The sequence below is a fragment of the Ascidia mentula genome, chromosome 3, assembly GCF_947561715.1.
Source record: "Ascidia mentula chromosome 3, kaAscMent1.1, whole genome shotgun sequence".
Taxonomy (NCBI): Eukaryota; Metazoa; Chordata; class Ascidiacea; order Phlebobranchia; family Ascidiidae; genus Ascidia; species Ascidia mentula.
In genome coordinates this window covers 258,049-275,826 of record NC_138568.1, presented here as the reverse complement: position 1 = coordinate 275,826, position 17,778 = coordinate 258,049, and the positions used below count along the sequence as shown (strand labels likewise).

Below are 17,778 nucleotides of genomic sequence, written 5' to 3'. Positions count from 1 at the left end.
TATTCTACAGGTAACTATAACATGTTATTTTTTTTATTGATAATGACAGTACTGTCCATATAATTAAATTAATTACAAGCTATATTAGCTACATATTTTTTTCAACAAAAGAAACTTGTATTTGTCATTTGCTGTTTAGTGGCTGTGTGTCAGCTTGCTGCAAAGATGCTGATCAGTGTAACAGTGTTGCCGTTAGTAACATGAAGAACATACTAAGATGTGGAACAGGTACAGTTATGTCTACAAGCCCAACTGCTGGAGTTCTCAGTGCAACATCAACATGTGCTGCAGGTCAAGTTTGCGCCAGAAAAGAAACACTTTCAGGTACAAAATGTAATCTGCAGAGATACAAGTGCATTCAATTAAATTTTATTTTATTACGTAAAGGAAATAATTTGGAAACGATTGGGACGTGTCAAACACAAACTGAATGTGATTCTGGACTTTGTGGATCAACAACGTGAGACAGGCATTGATTTTTTTAATACAAATCTAAAAAGTTTAATTCTGTTCACCTAAACAATGTGAAAAATACTTTCCAAACTTGCACAATATATATTGTCACTTGAAACAAGCTAATATTACTATTTCACCTGAAGATAAACACATATTTATTGTTGGATAAGTACACCACTTGTGTATTTTGTAGTGGTTGTACATCTGCATGCTGCAATGACGCAGATGCTTGTAACACGCTTACCGTTGCCAAACAAACTGCCAAAAAGTGCTTTGTGGGCACGGTGAACCAAGTGAATGCTGCAGCAGTGACTTATACATTCCAACACTGCGATGGTCCAACAAATATCTGCTCACGGATAGAAACAACAACCACAGGTTAATGTGGTAAACTTGTTTCAGTAAAAATTATGAATATTCTGGTTTACTCCATAAGACCAACTGTGAACACACTGTACTCAATAGCGCCTCATGTGGCCAAGTTCTGACAGACATTTAAGAAATGTTTTTAGAGTTACTTATCAATAAAAATCAAGTTTGAGGGGAAATGTTTTTTTGCTGCAACCCCTACACAACTTTTTAACAGCTGCAGGAAGTACAACAGTAAATATTGTCGGAGCATGCCAAGTAGCAGACACAGACTGTTCTACACTTTGCAATAATGCACAGTAAGTATTCAACACTTATAATTAGTTAGCCAAACAAGTAACTTTTTGTGTGTTGAATAAATAGAGATTGTGTGTCAGCCTGCTGCAATGGAGAAACATGCAATACAGATACTGTAGCAAACTTAGCAAGCTCGTTGACTTGTGCAAGTGGATCAGTAACTACCGGAACATTGTCGGAAACTGTTAGCTGCACTGCAGGACAACTATGTGCCAGGAAGGAAACAACTGTAGTAACTTCAGGTTTTATCTCACAGAATTTGTATGTTGTAGCTTTTTTTACATCTGTTATGTTATGAAGGTTCTACAACAACTACAACTGTTGGAATGTGTTCAACCCAAGCGGGCTGTGACAGTCTTTGTGCCAACACAATGTGAGTTTCTGAGTTGCAACACTTTTATGGATATTGTTGATATTGCAAGTGTAAGATTTCAAACACATAAAAATCTACCTTAGTATATAATGCCAACAAACATCCATGTTTACCATCTTATTCAAACCTGACAGGGGGTGTGTATCAGCTTGTTGCAACGATGCTAATCAATGCAACAGCAACACAGTTTCACAAATAACAAACATCTTGCAATGTTCCTCTGGCTCCGTCACTGATGGAACTCTCACACAGACGACAACTTGTTCTGCAAACCAACTTTGTGCAAGGAAAGAAACCACATCAGGAGGAAGTAAATACTTTTTCACATTGTTTAGTTGGTTACGGTTGCATGTTTTTTTTTTACTGTGTCAAATTGTTGATGAAATTTAGTCATGAATTAATTTTTTTATGTAGCCACCACAACTGTGGGATCGTGCCAAAGCCAGACAGGATGCGAAAGCTTGTGCACTGGACAGTCGTACGTAACAACAAACATTTAAACATCCAAGAACTGTATATTTCACTTGATAACTATAATTATAAAAACAAATTTTTTTTTTTAAAACCTGTAATTTTCTTGCATATTAATATTAGTTTTGATGGTCTTAATAAATTATGAAACAAAACAAACAAGTTTCACAAAAACAATCAAAGAAATAGATAAGTGCCTTCAGACAACAGATTAAAAATAAAAAACATGCAAGAACACAGGAATGGAGGATGTTGATGAATGAAAACAAACAAGTTAACTTTCAAATATCAGATTCATGAAGAAATCATGGAGAGAAAAATTAAGTTTTTTTGCAGAAACTGCAATTCCGTGTGCTGTAGAGATGCAGATAATTGTAACAGCCGAACAATTGCAGAAATATCAACCAATGTACAGTGTGGTACAGGTGTTTTAACCAGTGGCTCATTTCCCACAACAACAACTTGTAATACAAATGAACTTTGTGCAAGAAGAGAAATAACAGGAGGTATGCCACCGACCGTCTCTGACAGGATTTAATTATGTAACCTTAATTTTATTTCAGGCCAAACAATAGGATCCTGCCAAACACAATTTGGATGTGACCTTTTGTGTGCTGGAGTGCCGTGAGTTAAAAATATAATCATCTATTTACTTTACTACATAGGGTTGTTTTACAAGTAAACTTACCATGTTGCACCAATCGGCAAAAGATTTGGGCCAATCTATTAAAACTATAATTTAGGAACTGTGCATCAGCTTGCTGCAACAATGGAGATAACTGCAACATTGTCACCGTATCCGAGTTGAACAGTGGCTTAAAATGTGGGAGTGGTAGTTTAACTAACACTGGTTTTGCTTCTACGACGACCTGTACAACAAACCAGCTATGTGGCAGAATGGAGGTTTCAACAACCAGCGGAGGTAAGACTGGAAACTTCTCATTGTAGAACACTGATAACCCGGTGGTAAACTTCAGGTGTGCCAACAGTGACAACAACAGGATCATGTCAGTCAGCAGAAACATGTGCTGCTGGCCTTTGTACAAGTTCAGAGTAAGACTCAACAAAAACCTTAGACAAGCAATTATATTGTTTTAAACAGCATTGGCCCTTTATGTTTCTCTACAACCAGTTTGTATTCTTCCCAGAACTGTTTTCCTTTTTAGGAATTGTGTTTCTGCATGTTGCAATAATGCTGACGAATGCAACACATTAAATGTGGATGCTCTGAATGCAAGAAAATGTGCAGTTGGTACAACAACAAAAGTTGGTGAAGCAGCCCCTACAGGAATCATGCCAGTCCAACATTGCAGTGGAACCCAAGTTTGCGGCCGATCTGAAACAACCACAATATCTAGTAACAACAAAATAATTTAAACAAAGACAAAACAGTATTTCGCATCCTTTATATTGAAGTTATTTCCTTCACGATCATAAACTTACACTGCAGGAAAAACATCATCTTACGTATTTAGCGGAATAAGGACGTAACTTTTTTTCCAAATAAAAAACAGCAGATTAAAATTTATCATTGCAATGACAGCTTGTTTACAGACAATGTTGTCACTTTAACTACTGCTGGTAGTTGTCAAGATTCAGTTACAACCTGTGGAATTTTATGTGCTGGTTCTGAGTGAGTTTACAATGGGTGTGCCGTACCTCAACACACAACATACACTACGTGTTTTAACAGTGGTTGTGTATCAGCATGCTGCAGTGAAGAAGCTTGCAACACTCAGACTGTGACACAAATGAGGAATGTGGTAACTTGTATGACTGGCAGTGTAACAACAGGAACCTTGACGGCAAGTACAACATGTGCAGCAGGAGAATTATGCGCAAGAACAGAAACAACTGTAACAAGTGGAGGTAAATTATGTGTCAGTTAATATTTGGACTCAGATACTATGGCAAAAATTCCATGAAGTTATAAAATTTTGTCTTTGGAATTAAATGCTAATAAAGGCAGAACCTCCATATGTCATTCCTGCGTTCTCCACAATCGCATATTATCCTTGATATTTATATCTTTTCCTTAAGAAACCCCCACAGTAACCACCGAGGGATCGTGTGTAACTCAAGTTGCTTGCGACCTTCTCTGCACAGGAACTGCGTAAGTTTTTATTAAAACTAGAAAACATATCTTACTAAATCCAGCATAATACAGACAAAATCTAGATTTAACACAAAGTTATTCAATATTATACTACTGTGCCAACTTGTGCATTCTGTGCAATTCTGATCATGAATTGCCTTGCTCCAAAATAACAATTACTACATCTATACATTTTTCATTGCATTCATTCTTTTTATCAGCAAACAACATTTTTTATCCAGGGGTTGTGTATATGCGTGCTGCAACGATGCTGATTCATGCAACAGTCAAACTGTCGACAACATGGACAACACTTTACGTTGTGCCTCCGGTTCAGTCACAACTGGAACTCTCACATCAAGTCTGACTTGTGCAACTGGCAGCCAGTGTGGAAGAAAAGAAACCAGTGTAACAGCAAATGGTAACAAGCCATACTTGTTTAATTGCTCATTTACTCAATTTGTTTACATGCATTATACAAACGTTACACAGGAGTAACTACTGTGACAACTGTTGGAACTTGTAACACACAAGATGAATGTACAGCAACACTTTGCAACAGTGAAGCGTAAGTTAAGCCCAACCGGGCAAAATTGCCCAATGAAGTCACTCATTTGCCCACTTAATCTCATCAGTATTTGTCATATTTATAAAAGATTCTACCTACAGGGATTGTGTGGAATCATGTTGCTCTGATGCTGATAATTGTAACAGTCTGTCGGTTGCTACACAAACAGGGAGAGTATGTTCAGTTGGTACAACTACACAAGTAGGAAGTGCAGCTGCAACAGGAAGCCTCGCACCACAACATTGTGATGCAAATCTTTACTGTGGAAAAACAGTAACCACAACCACAGCAAGTAAGTTTAGTTTACGAATATAAAAGCCAATAAAACCTAACTTGAAATTCCAAAAATATTCGCAAATACACTGAATAGTCTAACACCTATATCAATATTATCTTCAGACAACGTGGATACTGTGGTAACTGTTGGATCTTGCCAAGCTTCAGTTTCGACTTGCAACTTGCTTTGTGCAGGAGATTCGTAAGTCGACTTGCAAACCCATAGTTTCTACAGTAAAGTTTTAATAATCAAGTGTAAAAAATTAGTATGTACATAATAGTTACAGAAATTGCATAAGTTTTCTAATAACTTAAACTTCCTGCATGGTATCTTAACCGATTCTGGTATTTAACTGCCATAACATATTTTTACAGAACTTGTATAAGTGCATGTTGTAACGATGCAAACCTTTGTAACAACGACACACCAGCCAACATCAAAAACATTGTTACATGTCACACTGGTACTCTCGCCAATGGAGTGTTTCCTTCTACAACAACCTGCTCAGCCGGACAATTGTGTGGCAGAACAGAGACAACAGTCTCAGGAAGTAAGTTAAACTTGGTGTGATTCTGGTATTGTTTCTAACAAGCAATCTTATTTCAAGCCACAACAACTGTTGGATCGTGCCAGGATGCGTCAGCATGCCCAGATCACTGCAGTGGAGCAACGTAAGAAAGTCTTGTTTGTATCTGAAGCTTTTGTGACTCTAGTTGTGGTTTTGTACAGGGGATGTGTGAGTTCATGCTGCAACTTTGCTGATCTCTGCAACAGTGTAACTGTGGCTCAATCAACTGCACGCAAATGTTATGTTGGAACTTCAACTGCAGCAGATCCACTCACTGAATTAACAATCACACTTTGCGGTGCTGGGGAACAATGTGGAAGAAAAGAAACTACAACAACCAGTGGAAGTAATGAATTAAACATTTCTTGAAGTATTTTCATGACTTGGACAATTCATTCTACTTAACGTTTTTAACAAAGCTGAGAAACAATATAAATTATATTTATATCAGGCACGACCACCACAACTACAGTTGGATCATGCACTGCAGCATCTGCATGTGATACTCTCTGTGGAACGTAAGTTTAAATACATACAGTATATAGTCCACTTCCACTGTATAACATATCGTTTTGCGTAACTATACTCTGCACAAGTTGTTTTAATTGTGATAATACCAGTACATAACATTACAGTCGAATAAGTATGTCAATCTCATTAATATACAAAGACATCTTCAATCTACAACTCATACGCACTACATGGAATGTTTGTTCAGCCTTTACGTAAATCATCATTGGATTTAAACAATCTTGTTGTAGAACCGCCAACTGTGTTTTCAATTGTTGTGACACCGATGCATGCAACGCTTCACCGGTTCCTACAACCACAACAACAACTACAACAACAGCTAATACAACAACAACAGTTGCAGCAACAACTACCAGTGGTGGTGTTCGCAATGCTGGAGTCAACATTATGTTTATGATCTGTGTTGTGTTCTTCGGTTGCTTCATGGCTTGATTTTAACGTAATATTTGTGGCCAGTGATTTTACCAGTGTGTGATAATTTGATTTAATAATTTTGTATTTTATATTCGAGTTATTTTTTAGTTTTATTTGCACATGGAGTAATGTTTTTGTTGAAGCATGCATAGTTTATGTGAATGGAACCTTTTTATCAACATTATATAATAAACCTTATTTAATCGAGTGTAAAACGTGTCTCATGTCCTCCCAACTTGAACCTACGAGGAAAGCATAAATATTGCAAAAGTATTTTGGTATTTGTCAAATATTATAGAAGTAATTTTTTTGGCTTTTGCTACCAGTGTTGATACGTTCCAGGACTGAATTAACCATAAAGCCAAATAAGCACATTCTTAGGACATCAAAGGATGTAAGGACAGAGCAAGATCATCTTCTATGCGCTGTTGGTGTAACCATGAGAGATTTGCAGATGAAGCTCGGGCACCCATATCTTCTATGTTTCGAGCATTCAAAGCAGCAGCGTCCAACCGAAATATGTTATTGGACTGAACATTATATTTTTTTGCATGGGTGAAGTAGTTTACAACCAGGCCCTCTTAAGATTTTAAACGTTTTTCAGTTGTTTCATGGCTTGATTGAAGTTGATTGTAACATAGCGTGTGCCTTGTTTTTTTTAAATATGTTTTTTATAGGTTTAAATATGCTTGTTTTTTTTAGTTCCTAAATCTGCTTGTTGTTTAAATAGTGTGATTTTCACTGCTGTGTGATAGTAGATATGACACATTGTATGTATTGTTTTTCCATGAATTTATACCTCAGTCCAAAGGCAAATTGTTCTTGTAGTATATCAGACAGTATCAGAATACACATTAAAATTCACCCATTTGTGCTTTCAACAAACAAAAATAATTGCCTTATCAAATTTCTTGTCAAACGATTTGAAAACTAGTACAAAATAATTAATCTACACATGCAAATATCCAAATATATCACACTATGTACATAAATGTTGATTCAATATACATGCAAACACGCCCACAAACAACAGGGCTGGGTTTTTACAAAAGAACATATTCTTTCCAAATTACAATTCCCTAACATTTTACTTTCAGAAAAGTTTGTTAAAAATCGTTTATTAAACAATGAAAATTTGCTGTTTATCATTTTGTAATGCAACAATAACTTTGGTCACAAAATATTTTAATTATCTTCCTGATTCAACTATAACATTTTGATATTATTTGTACTCGAACCTAACATAAACTCAAACAAAACAACAAAAAATAGAACAACTTACGGTTTTTAAATTCCCATTTCCAGAACAAACAAACCAAACTCCATATATTATGTCCACCAGTGTAAGATAATGCAACGATCATATAATTACCAACCGAAGCATAAGCATCAATCACATGCAAATATAATTCCGTTACTAATACTGTAGAGACTGGAAACTTCTTTTCTTTCACACATTTTTTATATACCCTTCAGCGTTTCAAGTCGGACGACAGAACGTATTTTCTGAAAAAATCGAGCGGGAAAACGTCATATTAGTTTTTTTTTACAAAACAAGGGTACGTTTGTTCACCATCTTATTAATTTTCTTTTGTGGTTAAAAGTAAATTTTAGGGTGTTGTAAAATTGAGTTGGTAGGAAGCCCTATGTTTCACCACCAAAAAAAAACAATTTTACAAACAGGTTTGGCAGTGGGATGATTATTATTGTTTAGTGCATTGGCCGCAACAAACGCTTGACATGTGCGATCATACATATAACAATTAAGCATAGTGTAGTGAATTCAGCTTAATATAATTTGAATTCTTTTGAAATTGCTTTCTACTCTTTTAATTCGCACACAGTGATGTATTGCAAAGTTTTTCACAAATTAATGGGCAAGCAAATGGTGGTTCAGATAGGGTGTTCATTTAAAGATTGCAATCCAGACAACCTCGACCTTTTGCCAGGATATAATCGCCACCCGATGGGTCTTGTTCCGACCGAGACTGATTTTTAAGATAATCCAATCATTTCGAGAAATTGCAAAAGCATTCAAGCGTCATCATTCTGGCAGAATAATTTTGCAAATTTGCCATATTTTACAAGGTACAACAGGCATTTACTCAAACATTGGTTTCTTTTGGATTAGAATCAAATTACAGGGATCACCATTTAAACAAAAAGTTTTGCGGCTGTATCAATCAAAAAAATCGCCAGGTTTTGCGATTTAACATAATGGCGGCATGCGAGAAAACTTCCCTAATTCAAACAATTCTGCTCAGCGTTCTGGTAATAGGTGCCAATATTGACCAACACGAAGAGAACGGAAATTTAATGCTCTACAACATGCAATTAACAAATTTAAAATTAAGATGGCGGATGACGTCCAAATCGCCCATTGAACACAACCCGCTTTTCCGCTTTTCGTGAATCAGCATAATGGCGTAATGTTAGCATGCGAAAAACTTCCCTAATACAACAATTTAATACAAACAAGCATTAATTTTTGTTCTCTTCGTATTGGTCAATATTGGCACCTATTACCAGAACGCTGAGCAGAATTGTTTGAATTATGGAAGTTTTTTTGCATGCCGCCATTATGCTGAATCGCAAAACCTGGCGATTTTTTTATTCGCAATTTTTTTGATTGATGCAGCTGCGAAAAATTTTGTTTAAATGTTTTTTGAGGTCTGAACTGCTGATTCCTGTAATTTGATTCTAATCCATAAACCAATGTTTGAGTAAATGTTTGTTGTACCTTGTAAAATATGGCAAATTTGCAAAATTATTCTGCCAGAATGATGGTGGTACATCGTTGTTGCGAGTAAACACAACAACACTAAAACCGTACTTTTGTTTTAAATTATTGTAAATAGTAAAGAAAATGTCAATAACGAGAGGATTGTTGGGTGGAAAAGTAGCAGTTGTCACTGGTGCTGCAAGTGGAATTGGCAAAGCTGTGTGCACTCGTTTTTTAGCTGAAGGTGCACAAGTTTTGATGGTGGATAGGAATGCTGACTTACTTCGAACCTCGTTTGATGATTTCAAGAAATGTTCGCAAAGTGCAAGTGTTGAAATGTTGGATGGTGATGTGTCGAAAGAAGATACAGCAATAACTGCGTTTAAAGTGGCCTATTCAAGTTTTTCTAAAGCAAGTACAATATTGGTTAATTGTGCTGGTGGTGGGATAAGCTCGGCAATCAACAAGACGACAATAAATGACTTCAACAATGTAGTGGGAATTAACTTGGTTGGTGTTTTTGCTTTTACAAAGCATTTCCTCCAGAATCTTGAATATGGCAAAGGGTTACCACCTGTTAATGCAAGTATTGTAAACATTGCAAGCATGGCTGGTAAAGTAGGAATGGACAGGCATTCAAGTTATGCAGCAGCTAAAAGTGGAGTAATTGCCTTTTCCAAAAGTACATGCATTGAAGTTGCAAGATTCGGTATAAGGTGCAATGCTCTATTGCCAGGATTTGTTGAAACTCCTTTGCTTGAAGAGATCAGTAAACCATATCTTGCATCAAGTATACAAATGAATCCCATGCGGCGATTGGGAAAACCAGAAGAAGTCGCTAACGCCTGTTTGTTTCTGGCTTCTGATGAAAGTAGCTACGTTAATGGTGCAGCACTAGAAGTCTCAGGGGGCCTCATGGCATGAATTTATGCAAGAAATTATTTATGATCTGTGTGATTCTAATTATCCATTTTGTGCAACCAACAGTGTGTACACTGAACATTATGCAGTTCTGTCTTTTTTAAAAGTGAAAAATATATGTCAACGTATACCTCTTTTCTTCTGAAGTAGCTTTTTGGTGGTGCCAGAGAAACAAAGTTGTTATGTAACAAAAGTTTAATGTATTCTTATATAATGGATATTTTTGACATCGTAATTAAACTTCTAACTTGTGACATATTTATTTAGACTTTGCCCTTTATGTTTTTGCATGCAGCTGTTACTGCAACTATATCTTGTGTGAATTCCTGATTTGCATTCTGCTATGCATTCTTTTAATATTAATTTTTATTTAAATGAAAAAGTTTTGTATTGTAAATTATTGTTGAATAAACATTGTTATAATTTTTGATACAAATTCTTTAGAAAACGTTAGAAGGTCAATTAGGGATGGATGGTGATGAGCTTCCTTTATTTGCTTACCATGAAATTTTCCAGTACTTGAATTACAAAGATGTTACTAATGCTAGTCTTGTGTGCAAGCACTGGTACAACGTCTTGTCTGCCAATGATATTTGGAAACCTATTTGTGGATTTTATTGGCTTTTGGAAACACTCCCAGACACTTGTGGGACATGGAATGAAGCTTTTAAGCTTTACATGAATGTATATGGAGATTATTTGCCTGAGTACAGGCACATTAAAGGAGCCTGGAACAAAATAGAGGAGTGGTATGCTGAATACTGTCCGGATGGACTTAACGACTTGCAAGATGGATTACAAGAATCAATTTTAACTGAGTTTGAAAAAGAAAATGGGGTTTTAATTCCAAAAGACTTGAAACTATCTTTTATGATCCATAATGGTCAGAGTGACAAGGCTGAAATTGGAATATTGGGAAATTTGTTTGAACAATCATCATTTAATGCCAATAACTTAGTTTCTAATTACCTCTGTGCATTTAAAACATCTAAAGATCACTATGATCCAAATCGTAAAATGTTGCTGTTGAACGTATCACCAGACCCGGCTGTTTTGGTGTCACCTGCAAAATTCTTTATGTTTTATCAGCTTCTCTCCGATACTAAAGAAAAAAAAAGTGAACATAATGAAATTGTTGCATTTTCAAGATATTTAACTGGAGAACACTACGTGGCAGCTAATTCATTCATGGACTGGCTGACAGAGTTTGCAGATAAACTTTCTGGTAGAAGCTTTTCTATGCTCAATAACCAACTATTGCTTTATGACAAAAGCACAGAAGTGAAGGCAGTCACAGAAAATATCACTGTTACTGTGAAATGGGCTTTTGTCCCAGGTTGGAATCAACACCAAGCCCGGTTTGAATATTTCATCCAAATGGAAATGGATGAAACAGCACCAGAATTCAACTCATCCAAACTCGAAAGTCGGTCATGGCTCATTTACGACAGCGACACAAAATATCATGAAAGTGTTTCAGGACAAGGAGTTGTGGGGGAATACCCAATTATGAAACCAGGTTCAAAGTTCATTTGGCAGAGTGGCACTTGGTTTAAATATGAGGGGTGGATGCAAGGACATTTTGTAATGCATAGATTGAGAAACCCTGCTGTAAAACTACAAGTGAAATGTCCACAGTTCTACATGAAACCTCCATGGATAAAGTACCAGAGGAAAGCAGCAAAGTGATCATTTTCAACAACTTTTTTAAATTAAAGTGATCATTTTCAACAACTTTTTTAAATTAAAGTGATCATTTTCAACAACTTTTTTAAATTAAAGTGATCATTTTCAACAACTTTTTTTAAATTATTTTGACAACAATCCCGCATTGCCAGATCTAAACATTTTTATAGCCTTACAGAGAATGTTTTCAAACCATAATTGGTCATGTAAGTTGTAAAATGTTCATCGATAAATGTGTTACATAATATCTCCTCACAGTTTCAGAATATTCAAGACACTGTGCAGTGCAATATGTTTCCTATGCTTTAGTTTATTATCAAGATGTTCTCATTTTATACACTATTATACTTTTTATTTGTTCAACACAACTTCTGTTGGTATTTCACACAAATGTAACAAGTAGTCCCAAACAAACCCCATATATTTGGCTTTGTCTTGATATAAAATACATCGATCCTTCCAGTCCTGGCAAGATATAAGTTTTCAAATACAACATTAACAACAAACATACTAACTTATATTTTAAACATTTTGCAAGTTAATTTCTTTCTACAAGGATTGTGTAAATGTTTGTTGTAAATAAAGCATTGTTTGTACAGGCGTGTAGCTTTGCTCGCCAACACGTTCTTTCAAATTACTGTTAATACACAGATTAGTGATGAGCTATACAACGTTTTTGCAACACGAATCACAACCCCGGAACTACAAAGCTCTGAGTAATAAATTGTTTCTCGAACCAAGGGTCTGTCGGTCCGACTTCTGATTTCAGATGCGTTTTCGGTGGTTACATATTTATTTGTATTCAAACAGGATTTAAACGCCCAGTATTTACAAAATTCACCTGTTTTTGTGGAAACGTAAAATTTGGGATAACAACCGTCCATAATGTTGCAAGAAGGCCGCTTTCGCAATTCCGGAGTGCGACGACTGAGAAAGGGGAATTCCCTGTTTTGAAACCACCACTACGTCGATTTAGCGCTTCAACATTAGTTGAGTCGTGTTGTAAGGATTTGTTATTGCTGCAACAACCACAGATTACCCAAGATAAACCCATTCCTATCAACTTACACATAAACAGTAAAAGATTCAAAGCAGTTTAAAAGGTGATACCTGTTAGTATTAATTTTGCTGTAGTCATTCACAAATTCATCTAAAAAATTTAATTATCTTGAAGGGTTTTGCATTAAGTTTTAGTCTGTTTGTATCTTTCTCTACACCATGTTGACCATACACACCGAATCTAACAAAACAATTTTACTTCAGAATATGAAGTGAAAACAGAATTGAAAAATGGTGCACATTGGACAGGAGATTACATTGATGCAAATGCATTTTTGTTTGCAATTACAGGTGATTGACAATTAACCATGAAGATGTTAATGTACCAACAGAAACTGTATCACTTATTCACAAGTTCTTGTTACATCTGTAAACATTTACATGCCAACTATTGCCAAGGGCTCTCTGAATGACAACTTTTGGTTGGACCTGGAAATGAAACCCATGCAAGCATCAGCAGTTACATTTTCACAACCCTCCAAGTCAATCTCTTCCACAATTTGCATTTTTGTACAGGAGTGAAGAGCAGTATTGGTTAGCTTGTTGCAGTGTTGTGCCCTGACTGTAGTTAACATGTACGGACTGGATGAGTTTGGATTTAAAATATATGAAAACCCATCATCAGTGATTGGACAGAAGCTAACATTCAAAATATTAAGATGAGGTAAAGTATTAAGAATCAACTTTATACCAAGATCCGTGATTTCAGTTCCTGTAAGATTAAGGTTTCTGCAAAACCTCAGGCGTGTGTGGATGATTTCTTGTCCTGGACGCGCATCATTAGGAATGGATAAAATTTGTTTCAAATGAGAATCAGTAAAACCCGCCGTCCATGACAAATCAAGGTGTTGTAAAGGTGGACACGAGGCTGTTCCAAGAGCTGCAACAGCTGCCCATGAGCAACTTTCCAAGTGAAGTTCTCTCAAACCCGGCAACCTTTCAACCAGCCACAGTAGTTGTTTGTACTTTATGTTGGTTTGTGAAAGGTTGAGTGACTTGGGTGATCTTCGGACAAGGGTTTGCAGCAACACACTGTTGACTCTCTGTTTATTCAAATCAATTTCGGACCATAGAGTTGGAGCGCCACAAAGTTTGAGGAAGTCTTTGCATACCAGCATGCATGAGGTCAACTCCTGATGTGTCAGATATTTAAACACTTCCCTCCAAGCTTTTGCATTCACAAATTCATTTGTTTCTGGAGGAGGTTCCTGCGGTCTCACAGCATAACGACTCAACTCCTTTTCAGGAACCAGTGGTATGACCACTCGAGGGACGGCCAGTCTTGGGGGAGGAGATTCCTCTTCGGGAAATATTTCTGCTTCCACTTTTGTCACTTTAACAGTGAGATCACTTTCAATCGATCCTGCACGTTTCCTCCCTCGACCTTTACCCAGTTTTTGCGCCGGTGATTCAACAACTGGCGTGCTTGATGGAGATTCAACGACTGATTCTTCTTTGACAGTGGATGGAAGGATAGGATTTAAACACCTGCGTTTTATGCATGTTTGTTTCATAGTTCCAGGCCCACCATACTTCCGCATGTCTTTACAGAATGCACAATCCATGCAGTCATCACGCAAACATGCTTCACATTGCTTACACCGGACTCGCCGAACTCTTCCAGTGCTACCAGCTTTCTTCTGTACCGGTGTGCCGCTGTACGGTTTTGGTTTTCGAACAATCTTGAGAGCATCTGGACGATTTACAGACGGCCATGAAGCTTTTGCTTTTCCTGTTATTGCCAGTTCAAAGTCATCACCCGAATGATTGTACAATAACTTCTTCCCAGCTTCCAGCAACTCATCTGATCTGACAATACCATCCGGTATGCACTGTTTAGTTTGTGGTAAATACTCCAAAGTTTCAATCATCTTCTGAAAACCCTTGTATTCAAATGGTGTCAAATGGATATGTTCTTTGTTTTCTTTCTCCTCTGTTGACTGTTTGTTATTTCCAAGGTTTTTGTTCTGAAATTCTTCACTCAGATAAGTGTTGCCAGTGAAGCAATGGATGTAACGCTCAAGTGCATACCACAGCACCTCTGAAAAGAATGGGAACCGAAATCGATTTGGGACGTGCAACCTTTCCTCCACCTGAGCGATTCTCAGTTGCATTGGAATGTTAAATGAGTGAAGAAAGTTTCCCCCAAACACAATGGAATCAAGTGGTGTGTGGACTGCATGGATCCATCCACTCGGGATCACAAGGGAATTTCCAGCCTCCAATTCGATTCTTTGACATTTTGAAACCATGTCACCAAAGAAAATATCTCCTTGGTTACCTGACATTGTCCACCTCTCATACAGTGCCAGGTTTTCATTGTTTGGTTCAATCAACCAGAACACTTTACCACCTTTGAGAATGTGGTACCACACTGAAGTACCTCCAAAGTCGATGTGAAAGTCAGTATAACAACCAGCAACCGACATCAAACAATATTTCTGCACCTTTGGATATTTCATGTTCTGAAGCTTGTTGGTTTGTTCAATTTGAGTCAACTTCAAATGTTGGGGCCAAACCAAGTCTATCCAATCGAGACAGTCAATGACCTTGGGTCTCTGCACCAAAGATTCCAATCTTGATTGAGAAAACTCCAATGAGATGACGTTGTAAATATGATGCCTGTCTTTTCCCTCAAAGTACTGCTCGAAGTCACGCATGGACATTTCCAGCGCTCTTTGTGTCTTGCATTCCATGACATCGACCATACGTCTGCTTCCAACCAACGCACGGACATTTGATACGCTGAATGTTGAACTGTCTGGCACTGTAAGACCTAAAAATAAAAGACAAATACTAACATCTTCATGCAATTGTCTTCCAAATCGAATTCAAAACCTTTAAAGTCAGATTTAAAACTACGAGCTGCTTTTAAATTTTTTCATGAAATCTTGAAAGTTGAATTTCAGTATTTCATTGAAACAAACACCTAAATTATTTTTTTCATGAAATCTTGAAAGTTGAATTTCAGTATTTCATTGAAACAAACACCTAAATTATTGTTTTCATGAAATCTTGAAAGTTGAATTTCAGTATTTCATTGAAACAAACACCTAAATTAGTTTATAAAGTAAGGTTCTATTGCATATATAAAAAGCCTTGAAAGATTCTCTGGCCACAATTTACAATTGCCTGGTGCACAGCATGGCGTTGCCTGACGTGACGTTAGGAGAAACGCACATCAGTGTACAGCACTACAAGCTGTCAGACTTGTTATGTAAACGTCATATATTATTTTGAAACGCTGGTTAAATATGACGTTATTCAATATATAACAGACGTCCACACATTTCAACGTACACATAGTTTATTATTATAAACTTTTTTTAACTACATATACCTGCATTTACTTCACTTAACGTATGGTATATCAAGGTTACAAAAGTTATCATGCAGTCAAGCCTTATGTACAATAATCAAACGTCATTTTATGCATTAACTACATGCACTAAAACATACACTTCATAACTAATTTAATCGTTTTTTTAAATCTACAAGACTTTTGCAAAGTAACGACGGAAAATACATACCAAGACCATCTTTATTCTTGACGCGTATTGGATGTGTAAGTCCAACCCTCTGCACGCGTTCAAATGTCATTTCGCTGCCTTGCAAATCGACAAGGAATTCGGCATTATATTTTGGGCTTATCAACTTATCTTGTATGTCATAAGTACGTTTTCCATCAATCTCATCAAGCACAGCATCGTCATCATCATACACAGGCACAGTTTTGTGTCTTAAATATCTGTCACTCATTCTAACTCAGAGCGAACACACAAACTGCAACCAGGGAACTTAACCACTCACAATCCTTTGAAAACATAAGCAAAAAAATTATACATTGCTTATTTTGGGTTAAAATGCCTGCACATCGACTATAATATTTGTAACTTGGGACAACGTTTGTCGTTTGGATGAAACGAGCGTTTTGTGATGAGGCCAGTACATTTACACATGTTTATATGAAAAAAACTTTACTTTTGGGCTTTAAAAACCAAACCACACTTTCAAAAATAATTTTGGTTACCTAGAAAGCAATTAGTGTGTGACAAATCAATAAAATCCTTCAAATTCTAAAGATTTTTCCATATGTTTATGGGACGTTTGGTGGTGGCTGGTCGTGACTTGGCGATTGTAAAGGATATGGCAAATACAGAAATTTCAAAAAACATTAAATGCATGACAAAGTGTGTGAAACAACCCAGATAAAGTTATTTATGTGCGTAGTTTCAGTTTTACAGTGTGTATTAGTATCGAACAGCAAATCATTTTACCATTCAAAGCGGGGTTGCCATCATTGGCAAATGTACAAATAATTAATTTTTGTAACGCACAGATTGTTGTAATTTGTTAACTTGATGAAACTCCGTCTGTCAATTTGCTTTAAAATACCTCACTAAATAGACGGAAGTGATATAAACGTTCATACACTATAACCATAACACTTGTTTACCATTATATCATCATGAAATCCGAAATTTGATACGGCGATATTTTTGTTTTTAAGACCAGTAGCTATCATTTACTGCAAGAGTTACATTTATAATTTCATAAAGTTAATTTGTAAACAATACTTTTTCTGAATAAACAATATTTTTTGATTTATGCTTTGCGTGAGGGAATGCATTATGTTACTGTTAAGAAATTTTGCATGGCCGGGTCCGCACCTTGGTATATCGAATTAAATTTCGAAGAATATTTTTGGCACAGCTCTTGGCAAGTTAAAGAAGTTTCTTTGCTACAAGTATAAAGATATTGCACCAGATTGCGTAAGTTCCAAAATGTCGGCGTTACAAAAAGGAGAAAATCATTCTTCGTCGATTCTGTCGTGCCGTAGTTTTCACATCGGTTCGTGTAAATTTAAATAAATATTTCTTTTAAAGTAGTTTTCGGGACTGTTACCCAAATTAGGATTGATTGCAATACAAAGCTGCATGAAATTTGTGCCGAACATCTGTGCTCATTGCA

At 36.5% G+C, this 17,778-nt stretch overlaps 3 protein-coding genes and 1 pseudogene across 25 annotated transcripts in view; 3 read left to right on the top strand and 1 right to left on the bottom strand.

The window, feature by feature from the left end:
- Positions 1–6,628, top strand: part of LOC145895996 (uncharacterized) — a 100,709-nt gene extending 94,081 nt beyond the window's left edge. For all 23 annotated transcript variants that reach the window (XM_082984787.1, XM_082984774.1, XM_082984786.1 and 20 more), the window contains 25 exons: positions 140–324; positions 388–460; positions 650–834; positions 1,043–1,124; positions 1,189–1,364; positions 1,423–1,495; positions 1,630–1,805; positions 1,910–1,973; positions 2,303–2,472; positions 2,530–2,590; positions 2,710–2,888; positions 2,944–3,019; positions 3,133–3,323; positions 3,521–3,599; positions 3,660–3,835; positions 4,007–4,079; positions 4,304–4,482; positions 4,554–4,629; positions 4,731–4,921; positions 5,029–5,107; positions 5,281–5,456; positions 5,514–5,577; positions 5,636–5,820; positions 5,926–5,992; positions 6,236–6,628. In XM_082984787.1, coding sequence (XP_082840913.1) covers positions 140–324; positions 388–460; positions 650–834; positions 1,043–1,124; positions 1,189–1,364; positions 1,423–1,495; positions 1,630–1,805; positions 1,910–1,973; positions 2,303–2,472; positions 2,530–2,590; positions 2,710–2,888; positions 2,944–3,019; positions 3,133–3,323; positions 3,521–3,599; positions 3,660–3,835; positions 4,007–4,079; positions 4,304–4,482; positions 4,554–4,629; positions 4,731–4,921; positions 5,029–5,107; positions 5,281–5,456; positions 5,514–5,577; positions 5,636–5,820; positions 5,926–5,992; positions 6,236–6,437 — 3,238 coding nt within the window. In that variant the 3' untranslated portion in view covers positions 6,438–6,628. The remainder of the gene's footprint in view (positions 1–139; positions 325–387; positions 461–649; positions 835–1,042; positions 1,125–1,188; positions 1,365–1,422; positions 1,496–1,629; positions 1,806–1,909; positions 1,974–2,302; positions 2,473–2,529; positions 2,591–2,709; positions 2,889–2,943; positions 3,020–3,132; positions 3,324–3,520; positions 3,600–3,659; positions 3,836–4,006; positions 4,080–4,303; positions 4,483–4,553; positions 4,630–4,730; positions 4,922–5,028; positions 5,108–5,280; positions 5,457–5,513; positions 5,578–5,635; positions 5,821–5,925; positions 5,993–6,235) is intronic.
- A 2,599-nt stretch (positions 6,629–9,227) lies between these two features.
- On the top strand, positions 9,228–10,068 carry LOC145894008 ((3R)-3-hydroxyacyl-CoA dehydrogenase pseudogene; annotated as a pseudogene).
- Positions 10,069–10,530: 462 nt separating this feature from the next.
- On the top strand, positions 10,531–12,280 carry LOC145894007 (F-box only protein 3-like). The gene has a single exon (XM_082982437.1). The coding sequence runs from the start codon at positions 10,531–10,533 to the stop codon at positions 11,749–11,751; it is 1,221 nt and encodes a 406-aa protein (XP_082838563.1). The 3' UTR covers positions 11,752–12,280.
- Positions 12,281–12,968: 688 nt separating this feature from the next.
- LOC145893880 (lysine-specific demethylase 2A-like) lies at positions 12,969–16,616 on the bottom strand. The gene is made up of 2 exons (XM_082982253.1): positions 16,338–16,616; positions 12,969–15,583 (listed from the first exon to the last, which is right to left on the bottom strand). Exons 1-2 carry the CDS (start codon positions 16,564–16,566, stop codon positions 13,185–13,187), a joined length of 2,628 nt encoding a protein of 875 aa, XP_082838379.1. The 5' UTR covers positions 16,567–16,616; the 3' UTR covers positions 12,969–13,184.
- Positions 16,617–17,778: the final 1,162 nt, after the last annotated feature.